A 12348-nucleotide genomic window follows, 5' to 3' on the forward strand; every position below is an offset into this window, starting at 1 on the left:
ACTTATGAAATGCTATTAATCTTACCTGGAAAATCTTCTCAGAAATTTGAGAATCCTGAATGGGAATTTGTTTATAATTAAGGAATTCTGTCACCCCTTCATTTCGGAGCTGCAGCAGTCGAAATCTCTTGGATTTATTCAAATGTTCTTCTGAAACAAAGTTAAATTCTTCTTGCAGGTGCTCAAGTCTGAAGTAATCTTTATCCCGTTCTTCACCATTTGTTGCAGACTACAAAAGCAATTACTTCTGTTTAAATATTCATTTCAGTGCAAAGGTGTACATTACAGTGCTTATAAAGATTTCAAGGCATGCATCATGGAGGAACAGATGTTGAGATGTGCCCAGAGATGTAGAGGAAAAGAAGTTACACACAGTATATACATCTATAGATAGAATTCCAAATGGGAGGATAGCACAGCTACTAATTCTCAATCACTAAAAAGGGAAAGCTTGTAATAAAGACTGTACTTTATGGAGCAAAGCATTTGAGATTGTAACACCAAGGTAGGGCAAAAATCAGGTTAACCTGCCGCAACATTGATGTCAACAGTGGGTTCTGGTGAGCCATTCTTGATATAGGCTAGTGTGGCAGAAAAGCCAGGAGAAAGAAACGAATGGCATCCCAGTGTTTAATTTATACACGCTCAAACTAGATCTAGTGACCGGTAATGAAAATGCCCTTGACAAATTTTGCATTTGGATTAGTTTGACTCTAGGTGCAAAGAAGGAAAACAAAGAAGTGACTGTGTGGAAGGTAGTAATTAGCTTTATACAGGAACATCAAAGGCCATAAAGTTGAATATGAAAGATAGTTCTGAGGAACTAAATACAAAAGGAATGTTCAATTTTCATTTTCCCAAGTCAATACTGAATGAAGGAGAATAAAGCAATTTACAGATTTACAAAATAAAAAATAGCTAAAAGCAGAAAACATGACAGGTGTCCCACCGCTTCATCATTTCCTGTCAGTCATCTTATGAACAGTGCCTTGAAAAAGTACTGTAAACTATTTTTCCATTTTACTGTCTCATTTTTAAACAGTTTAAATAAATTGAAGCAGGATTTTTGAGCTAATCTACAGAACATAGTGCATCATGTCAAATCAAATGAAAAATTCCAAAACCCGTCAACAATTTACTAAAAATTAAAAACCAAAATTGTGAGGATGAAAAAGTATTCATCCCCTTTGTAATTACTACGCTAACTTTCATCAGGTGCAATATATTACTTTACCAACTCACCCAATCTGCTGATGGAGAAAATCTAAGGACCACCTGTTTTCAATGATTTGTTAAGAATAAATACCACCTCTCTCTGTAAGGTCCAACAGTACGGTTGATTTTCAACTGACCAAACCAAACTGAAGACAAAAGAGCATTCAAGGCAAGTCAGGGAAATGATAACAGAGAAGCACAAACTGGAGAAGGGTACAAGAGCATCTCAAAGGCACTGAACATAGCTCAGAGCTCAAGTCAACCATGAAAAAGTACATTGCCAGAGCAACCACGGAATGGCTTCCAATGAAGAAAATTGATGTCCTTGAGTGGCCCAGTCACAGTCCCGACCTTAGCCCAATTGAACATCTCTGGCAATACCTCAAGATTGCTGTCTACTGCTGCTCCCAAATAACCTGGCACGCCTTGAGCAACATCGCAAGGAGGAATGGACAAACCTTGCTCCATCACATTGTGTGCAAAGCTAATATAGACTTATCCAAAAATGACTACTAACTGTAGTAGCTGTGACAGATGGTTCAACTAAGTACTGAGCAAAGGGCAATGAATAATTTTGAACCACTGACTTTTCAGTTTTTTGATTTTTTAAAAGTTTTTCATACTTTACAATTTTCCTTTTTTTGGGATGTACAGTGAAATAAGGAGCATGTGATTCATAAATAAAAATTCTCAGCTAAACTGATGAAAACCTTGGTTGTAATACTAATTTAAGTGAACAAAGCATTTGTGGGTTGAATACTTTCACATAGCACAGTATATACATTTTTTTAATTATTGTGTTGCTCATCTTACAGTGGTTTGTGCTGAAGCAGATCTGGAGTAACAATTATGTTGTTCTTCTTTACACCTTCGGACTAGAAAAGACATTAAACAATCTTGAATCAGAGGATGAATAAACATCTTGATTAGATTTGTGAATTGCATTTACCAAAGTAGAGAAGTTTGAAATCCTCAAAATCAAAAGACACTGTGAAGCTGGAAATGTAAAATAAAAATAGGAGCTGTTGGAACTATTCAGCCGGTCAGGCCATCACAGTGATGACACTTCTGATGCTTCATGTCACTTCGACTGTTTACAATTTCCTGATTCTAGCAGGCTTATCTTCACCGTGCACATACAATCACTTTATAGCTCTGCCCCACAGCAGGATGGACTGAGGCTCTTCTGTATTTAATATTTCAGTACTACATGAATAATATTGTAAATATACTGGATAGTTTGATCAAGCTTTCTTTGGTGTTTACACAATGCATGTCGGGTTATATGTAGAAGTACGTCAATGGCATACGCTGGATTTACAGAACATAACAGTAGTGATAGGGGAAGTTTTAAACAAATTTGACACAACTACGTACCAGCAAGGCGTTCGAGTAAAAAAAAAAGCATTGTGAGAAATGGTCATGTTTAAAAAAAAAGAAAGAAAACGGACAAATTCTTGGGTTTATAAACAGGACCGGGTGATAATCACATTTAGTAAAAAGGCAGATATGGCTGGCTATATCAGATAGATGCATTTGATTGCACAAAAGGTAACTGGCTGCTGTATACGGAAGGAACTGAGCAGTAGTTTGAAGTAAATGGAATGAGAAATGAGTACCAGTTTTGCTGAGTGCATTGGGTTTAAAAGGCGTAGTTTTCTTACAAGTCTGACAGCTCTAACCAAACAAGCTGAAATGAGCTGCCCTCCGGTGTTGGATCTGTGGAATTACAGGCCATCAATTTGTAGGACTTCTCACTCAGGGTCTTGGACTAAAATGTATTTTCTTATGTGATTATGTTCTTTTTTTCCCTTTCTTACTATTTTGTATCTTGGCACCAGAGAAACACTGTCTCATTCAGCTGTATCCATGTATGGTTTGAATGACAAATAAACTTGATTTGATTTTGGACCTGTTTTTCCAGATCCCTTTGTTCTACAGCATTCCTCAGTGCCCTACCATTCACTGTTTAAGACCTACCCTGGTTGGTCCTACCGAAGTGCAACACGTCGCACTTGTCTGCATTAAATTCCATCAGCCATTTTTCAGCCCATTTTCCAGCTGGTCTAGATCCTGCTGCAAGCTCTGATAGTCTTTCTTGCTGTCCACTACACCCCCAATCTTGGTGACATTTGCAAATATGCTGACCCAGTTAATCACACTATCATCCAGATCATTGATATAGATGACAAACAACAATGGACTCAGTACCAATTTCTGTGGCACTCCACTAGTCATAGACCTCCAGTCAGAGAGGTAACCATTAACTACCAGTCTCTGGCTTCTCCTGTGAAGCCAATGTCTAATCCAATTTACTACCTCATCTTGAATGCTGAGTGACTGAACCTTCTTGACCAACCTCTTGTGCTGGACCTTGTCAAATGCCTTGCTAACGTGCATGAAGACAACATCCACTGCTTTGGTGGGAGGAGAGAGAGCGTGCGCAGCCCTCTGGTGAAAAATAGGGGCCGTGGACAATTTTGATTTGATGGAGATGGACATGAAAGCACAGAGGAACATCTGGAGAAATTTCTGAAACGCCAGTTCGCTGCTGTTGTTACTGCGCGGTCGGGAATCTTCCGGAGGGAAGGCCTCAAAATCCCCGGCTTTGCCTACTGTTGGCGACCAAGATTGAGGTCGAATTGTTCGGACAGAGATGGCGCTCAGTACTCGGTGTCGGAGAGCTGATCGGAGGCTCGAAGTTTTCGGATGACTCAGAGTCGGACTGTGGTCGGGCATGGCAGGGAGAGTTTTTCTTCCTTCTCCCATCTGCATGAGATGTGGGACATTTGAGACACTTTGAACTTTTTACTGTGCTCATGGACTTCTTCATCAAGTTATGGCATTGTTGCACTGTTGTAACTATATGTTATAATTATGTGTTTTTTTCAGTCTTGGTCTGTCCTGTGTTTTGTGATATCACACCGGAGGAAATATTGTATCATTTCTTAATGCATGCATTACTAAATGACAATAAAAGAGGACTGCGTGTCTTCATAATCTAATCTAATCTATTTTCCAGATAACTTCCTTGAAAAATTCTAAGTTTGGTTAAACATGACCCACCATGCAGGAAGCCATGATGATTATCCCTAATCAGTCCATGTCTATCCAAATGCTTATATATCTGGTCCCTTAGAATACCTTCCAATAACTTTCCCACCACTGATGTCAGACTCACTGGTCTATAATCTTCTGGTTTATGTTTACAGCCTTTCTTAGACAGTAGAACAACATTAGCTATCCTCCAATCCTCTGATACCTCACCTCTCACTGAGAATAATTTACGTATCTCTGCCAAGGCCCCAGCAATTTCTGCACTTGCCTCCCACAGGATCCGAGGGAACACCTTGTCAGGCCCTGGGGATTTATTCACCCTAAAGACAGCAAACACCTCCTCCTCTGTAATCTGTTTAGGGTCCATGAAGTTGATGCTGCATTGTCTCACTTCTATAGATGCTGCATCCATTTCCTGAGTAATACAAATGCAAAAAAATCCATTTTAGATCTCGCCCATCTCTATTGGCTCCATGCATGGATTACCATTCTGATCTTCCAGAGAACTAATTTTGTCCCTTGCAATCCTTTTGCTCTTAAAATATCTGTAGATTCCCACAGGATTCTCCTTCACCTTGTCTACTAGCGCAGCCTCATGACTTCCTTTAGAGCTCTTGATTTCCTTCTTAAGTGTTCTCTTGAATTTCTTATACTCTATAAGTACCTAATTTGTTCCTACCTGCCAAGCACCTCCTTTTTTCCTTAACTAGGGCCTCAATATCTCTTGAAAACCGAGGTTTCCTAAACCTGTTACCTTTACCTTTTATTTTGAGAGGCACATACAAAATTTGTACTCGCAAAATATCATTTGCCAAGTACACCTTTCCCAGAAAACAGCCTGCCCAATCCTTTCTGATTCCAACAAAGTTGGCCTTTCTCCAAGTTAGAATCTCAAATGATCTGCATGACCTTTGCTGACAAGTTGATGCACATCTGGACACAGTGAAAGCTAGCAAGAACTTTGAAGGTGTGCCTGTATTTCTGACCTTCATAGAGAAGTCAGAATTTTGGGCAGACCACTGAAAAGGCCATGGTCAATAATACAGACAAATTGATTTCACCATTCTAAGTCCACTTGCCATGGTCCACTCCTTTTCAGTTCAGTGGTTTTCAGGTTTACCAGTTGCAGGCAGAGCAGAGGTTTCAATGCAGGAATCTAATTTGTCTGTACTCTGAGTGTATAGGATCTATGAAGCTCAGTTTTGCTCTGCTCTAGTTCAGCTGCACAGCTACTTCAGTGTTGCAGAAGGTATTTCTAGGATTTGTGCACTCTTCACAACGTCACACTACCCTGCCAACTGTCACTGCTTCCCATTAACTACCCCTCCCAAAGATGGTGATACATACCTGCAACAGAACACTCAGTCCACCGGAAAACCTGCATTCATGAGCACGGAATCCAACATGGATTTGGCACATACCTTGTACAGAAACTGAGGCCTATCCCTTCTGGCGTGGATTTCAAATGAAGTCATAAGGCCACCCTTTGGAATGCAAGCAGCAGCCACCTTGAGTTTTGCAATGGATGCTCATGTTGCAGAACTGCAAGCTCTGACAACTGGAGCAATGCCTGCAGAATACCATGCAGAAAGGAAACTTTCACGCAAGAGTGCAATGTGGAAACTGTTATGTGGAAATGCAAAGTGTTAGAAAGAGCATGAATTTATCATGGTCAACACTTCACTTCTGTTGCATGTTGGAGGGACTAGACCACGATAAGTTAAGTCATCTTACCATTATCAGTTGCATCAGAGCTGCATTGCTGGGATCATTGGGGTCAAGCCTTGACTCTGCTGCCCATTTAGCCAGTTTCTTTGTATCTGTTAACCCAGTTGCTCCAATAGATGAAATGGCATCCAAGTGTTTTAAGGCACTGGTATATATGTACGAAAAATGTTAACACAAGTTCATCTTACTTGCAAGTAGGATTTTCAAACAGCAGGTTGTTAATGAAAGCCATGTTGTCTTAACAGGCCAGAACTTATTGGGAATAAATTTTCAAGACACTTTAGTAATTGTGTTTGCTTTCATGTTTTTAATTTTTAAAGAAATGTACATTACCATATTATTATCCCTCATCTCCACAGCCACGCATTTTGATTCAAATGAATAGCCTTACTATTTTTGCACCACATCTAACCTGGCACAGTCCACAAGCCAGCTTCCTAGGGGTGACTACTTGAATACCACTCAAGTTCTCCATTTAGAGTCCAACATCAGAAGGTAGCTGGAAAAATCACCTGTGAAACTTAGCATGATGGGTTGCTATTTACTGGCTATGTCAGATGGCTCCCTGCATGAAGTCCTGAACTTGCCTGCTGAGACCGGCTGGCAATTTCCAGTTGCTTTCCAACACCTGAGTCTTCATAGAGTCTGGTAGTGAGGCAAGAATTTAGAGCAATTCCTATGTAGCAAAACCAAGGGATTCACCTGATGAACCTGTCCTTGGTTAGACCTAGTAGAGGGGGAGCAAGCTCATTAAATGAAGAGGAATGGACAATGGCATTTATACATTTTGAACTGTTCAAATTAATTGAGTTTGCTTTTAATTATTTAAGTACATCTATATCTGTTTTTATTATTTAAAAAATCTTTTGTAATATTATTTCAATTGTATAACTGAAGTTGTAATAGCTTCTGAGAGCCAGGGTTTGCTGACTGCCAGTTTACTTTCAGTTCATTCAAGGCTTGCTCACATAGCAATTTTATACTGTGCAAAAGACCCTGCCATTACATAATGCCTTCCTATTTGGGAGTGCATCAATACTTAATAGCAAGTCAATATAACAGGATTTATGAGAACTACATTTACAGTTGAGTTGTGTGTTGCTGTTGAGGGCTGAAAGCTTGCCAATAACAAGATGTTCTAGGCTAACGTATTTTTTTGGGCTGAACTTTCCGCGTACAGTGCCATTTTAGTTTGTTGATGACACCGCTGTTGTTGGCCAAATCAAAGGTAATGACAAATCAACATACAGGAGGGAGACTGAAAATTTGGCTGAATGGTGCCGGAAAAAACAACCACTCACTCAAAGTTAGCAAAACTAAACAGCTGATTATTGACTACAGGAGGAGGAAACCAGAGGTCCATGAACCAGTCCTCATCAGGGGATCAGAGGTGGAGAGGATCAACATTAATTAACCCCCACCATCCAGGCCATGCTCTCTACTCACTGCTGCCATCAGGAAGAAAGTACAGGAGCCCCAGAACCCATCCCACTAAATTCAGGAAGTTATTATCCTTCAACCGTCAGGCTCTTAAACCAGAGAGGATAACTTCACCCAGCTTCTCTTGCCCCATCTCTGAATTGTTCTCACAACTGATGGACTCACTTTCAAGGACTCTTCATCTCATGCCCTCAATACTCATTGCTTAGTTATTTATTTATTTATTTATTTATTTATTTCGTGGTTTTTTTTCCCTTTCATATTTGCACAGCTTGTTACCTTTTACACACTGGCTGTTTGTCCATCTTGTGTGTGGTTTTTCATCGATTCTATTGTGTTTCCTTGTATTTACCATGAATGTCCACAAGAAACTCAATCTCAGGGTAGTATATGGTGACATATATGTACTTTGACAATAAATTTACTTTGAACTCTTGAACTTTGAACAATAATTCAAAGAAAGCATTAAATTCTAGTAAGATGGCGGACACTCAGAAATATCAGCCTCTCCAGGGCCAACCAAAGTTGCTTTTGTCTTTTTTAAACATTATTTTTATGATCACAAGACACTGCTTGACATTAAGAACTTCAAGTATTGCAGGTCTCCCCCCTCAGCGAGTTGCTCAATAGCAGAGGATAACCCAAATCAGGAGCTAATTTTGCCTCTAAATTAGACAATATTTCAGACTAAGCTGAATCTTTTACCTTTGAATACCATAATTTTGCTGAAGCATTGGAGGCACCAGTGGCACACCATCTTCACCCACTGCCCAGGAGACACTGCAAGCTAGTTTGCCAGAGGTCAACAGGATCAACTGATTGCTTCCATCAGCTTCAAAGGAAAATGGCACACCTGAAACCAATAAGAATAAGATTGATTACTTCTCTAGAAACTAGTGGATTAAGTTAACGTAGCATGAAGCAGCCTTTCAAGTGCAATAGGTATTTGGTTCTTCTATCCATTTGGTTGCGAATAATAATTTCTCATACTTAAACTTTAAAGTGAATTTTTTAATCAATGTACATATATGTCACCATATACAACCCTGAGATTTGTTGTCTTCTGGGCATACACAGTAAATATAATAAGCACAATAGAATCAATGAAAGACCGCACCCAGTGGGACAGACAAGCAACTCGTGTGCAAAAGACAACAAATGGAGCAAATACAAAAGAAAAAAAATAATAACAAATGAGAAATAAATATCAAGAACACGAGATGGTGTCCTTGAAAGTAAGTCTGCAGGTTGTGGGAACAGTTCAACGATGGGTTCAAGAAACTGAGGGGTAATAACTGTTCCCAAACCTGGTGGTGTGGGTCTGGGGGTTCCTGTACCTTCTTCCTGATAGCAGCAGTGAGAAGAGAGCAAAGTTAGACTTGCATCTTTCAGACTCTCTATCTTTTCCTTTAAATTATATTTATGCTTTGGAGTTACAAAACATAACAGTTCTTTAGTCAATAATCAGCTCCTTGGTCTTTCTGACATTGAAAAAGAGGTTGTTGTTGTGGCACGACTCAGCCAGATTTTCAATCTCCCTCCTATATGCTGATTCTTCATAACCTTTTCTTTGACCAACAACAGTGATGTCATCAGCAAGCTTGAATATGGCATTACAGCTCTTCTTAGCCTCACAGTTGTAAGTACAAAGCAGGTAGAGCAGGGGGCTAAGCACACAACCTTTGGTGATCTGCACTGATGGAGGTCGTGGAGGAGATGTTGTTGCTGATCTGAATAGACTGGAGTCTGCAAGTGAGGAAATTGAGGATCCAACTGCACAAGGAGGTGGAGAGGCCCAGGACTGGAAACTTACTGATTAGTTCTGAACGGATGATGGTATTAAGTGCTGAGCTGTAACGAGCATCCTGATGTACGCATCTTACAATCCAGATGTTCCAGGGTTGAGTGAAGGGAAAAATAGAATGGCATTTGCTGTGGACCTTTTGTGACAGTAGGCAAATGGGAGCGGATCCAAGTCACTTCTCAGGCAGGAGTTGATATGTTCATCACCCACCTCGCAAAGCACTTCACCATGACTATAGTCATTACAGCAGGTTACCATGTTCTTCTTAGGCACCGGTATACAAAAAGCCTGCTTGAAACAGGTGGATACCTCAACTTCTGAACCAAGAGGTTAAAGATATCGGTGAACACCAGTCAATCGGCAAAGGACTTGAGTACTCAGCTAGATATCTCAATGTGCCGGATACCTTCTGTGGGTTCACCCTCACGAAGGATGCTTTCACGCTGGCCTCAGAGACTGAAATCATGGGGTCATCGGGAGCTGTGGGATTTCCTGAAGGTTCTTCCATGTTTTGATGGTCAAAATGACCATAGAAGGCATTGAGCTCATTTGGGAGCAAAGCCGTGTTGTCACTCTGTTGACTGATTTCACTTTGTACGAGATAATAGCATTCAAGCCCTGCCACTGTGGTTGAGCATCTTTCAGCAAGTCAAGTTTAGTCTGTAATTGGCAATTCACACACGAGATGGATTTCTGGAGATCACTCCTTGACCTCTTGTAACTTACGTGGTTGCCAGACCTGAATGGCACTCAGCAGATTGCTGTTCATCTAGGGCTTCTGGTTGGGGGAAGTCTGAATGATTTAGTCATAGTCATACTTTATTGATCCCGAGGGAAATTGGGTTTCATTACAGTTGCACCAACCAAGAATAGAGTATAGATATAGCAATATAAAACCACAAATAATTAAATAATAATATGTAAATTATGCCAGGAAATAAGTCCAGGACCAGCCTATTGGCTCAGGGTGAGCCAAGGGAGGAGTTGCAAAGTTTGATGGCCACGGGCAGGAATGACTTCCTATGACGCTCAGTGTTGCATCTTGGTGGACTGAGTCTCTGGCTGAATGTACTCCTGTGCCCACCCAGTATATTATGTAGTGGATGGGAGACATTGACCAAGATGGCATGCAACTTGGACAGCATCCTCTTTTCAGACACCACCGTGAGAGAGTCCAGTTCCATCCCCACAACATCACTGGCCTTACGAATGAGTTTGTTGATTCTGTTGGTGTTTGCTACCCTCAGCCTGCTGCCCCAGCACACAACAGTAAACATGATAGCACTGGCCACCACAGACTTGTAGAACATCCTCAGCATCGTCCGACAGATGTTAGAGGACCTCAGTCTCCTCAGGAAATAGAGACGGCTCTGACCCTTCTTGTAGACAGCCTCAGTGTTCTTTGACCAGTCCAGTTTATTGTCAATTCATATCCCCAGATATTTGTAATCCTCCACCATGTCCACACTGACCCCCTGGATGGAAACAGGAGACACACTCATCTTGTGTGGATGCACTCATCTATGACTGTTTTTATAAAGTCCACGACAACTGTGATGCATTCATTCAGATTGTCTGATGAGTCCTTGACCATGGCCCAGTCCATTGACCACCTCTTTGATGTCCCTACCTCTGGAGCCTTGCTGTTTAGATTTTGCCTGTATGTGGGTAGGAAGAGGACAGTCAAGTGATCAGATTTCTCAAAAGCGGCCTAGGCATGGAATGATAGGCACTCCTAATCGTAGTATAGCAGTGGTTGAGTGTGCTGGGTCCTGTGGTGCAATAGGTTATTTGTTGATGAAGATTGGGCAGTTATTTCTTCAAACACGCCTGATTGAAGACCCCAACTATGATTTGACATGTGTTGAAGTGGGCTATTTCTTGTCTGGTGATGGCAGCATTCAGTATCTCGAGTGTCAGATGAACTTCGGCATTTGTTGGTATGTAAACTGCGGTCAGGGTCACGGAGGAGAACTCTCTGGGTAAGTAGAACAGTTGCACTTAATCGTTAGATGTTCCAGGTCAGGGGAACGAGAGTGTGACAAGTTTACTGCATCTGAACACCACAAAAAAATTTATCATGGAACACAGACCCCAACCTTTTGCCTTCTCCAAATCGGCAGTCTGGCCCATCCTGTGTATTGAGAAACTTTCGAAACTCCAATGAGATAAAGTAGTTATTAAAAATTCAATGAAATTGCAGGAGAAGACAACAAAGATTGTGAAAAAGAATCAATCAATATTTTCCCACGGAACAACAAAAACCATTATAGAGTTATAAAGATTCTCTACTTAGAAGAAAAATACTAGGATAATATTTCAGGCAGCAAAAGACCATAAGACATAGGAGCAGAATTAGGCCATATGACCCATCGAGTTTTCTCCGCCATTTAATCATGGCTGATCCTTTTATTTTCCCCTCCCTAGCCCCACTCCCCAGCCTTCTCCCCATAACCTTTGATGCCATGGCCGATCAAGAACCTATCAATCTCCGCCATAAATACACCCAACAACCTGGCCTCCACTGCTGCCTGTGGTAAGAAATTCCAAAAATTCACCATCCTCTCGTTAAAGAAATTTCTCTGCATTCTTAAATGGATGCCCTTTTAGCCTGAGGCTGCACTCTTTTGTCCTCGACTCCCCCACCATGAGAAACATCCTTTCCACATCTACTCTATCTAGGTCTTTCCACATTTGAAAAGTTTCAATGAGATCTCCCCTCATCCTTCTAAATTCCAGCAAGTACAGGTCCAAAGCCATCTAATGTTTCTCATATGATAACCCTTTCATTCCCAGAATCATCCTAGTGAGCCTCCTCTGAACCCTCCCCAATGCCAGCATATTTTTTCTTAGGTGAGGAGTCCAAAACAGTTTACAATGTCAAGGTGAGGCCTCACCAGTTACTTATGAAGCCTCAGCATCACATCCCTGCTCTTGTGTTCTGGACCTCTTGAAACGAATGCTAACATTGCATTTCCATTCTTCACCACCAACTCAACCTGCAAGATAAACCTTAGAGTGTTCTGCACAAGGACTCGCAAGTCCCTTTGCATGTCAGATTTTTGGATTTTCTCCTCATTTAGAAAATAGTCTGCACATATATT

General features: G+C 41.0%; 1 protein-coding gene across 5 annotated transcripts in view; it reads right to left on the reverse strand.

The window, feature by feature from the left end:
- The window catches only part of cc2d2a (coiled-coil and C2 domain containing 2A), a 152720-nt gene that overhangs the window by 54023 nt on the left and 86349 nt on the right, over positions 1-12348 (reverse strand). For all 5 annotated transcript variants that reach the window (XM_072253007.1, XM_072253006.1, XM_072253009.1 and 2 more), the window contains 3 exons: positions 8146-8293; positions 6007-6145; positions 26-229 (listed from right to left, as the gene is read on the reverse strand). In XM_072253007.1, coding sequence (XP_072109108.1) covers positions 26-229; positions 6007-6145; positions 8146-8293 — 491 coding nt within the window. The remainder of the gene's footprint in view (positions 1-25; positions 230-6006; positions 6146-8145; positions 8294-12348) is intronic.

The sequence above is a fragment of the Mobula birostris genome, chromosome 3 (genome assembly GCF_030028105.1).
Source record: "Mobula birostris isolate sMobBir1 chromosome 3, sMobBir1.hap1, whole genome shotgun sequence".
In the NCBI taxonomy this organism is placed as follows: domain Eukaryota; kingdom Metazoa; phylum Chordata; class Chondrichthyes; order Myliobatiformes; family Myliobatidae; genus Mobula; species Mobula birostris.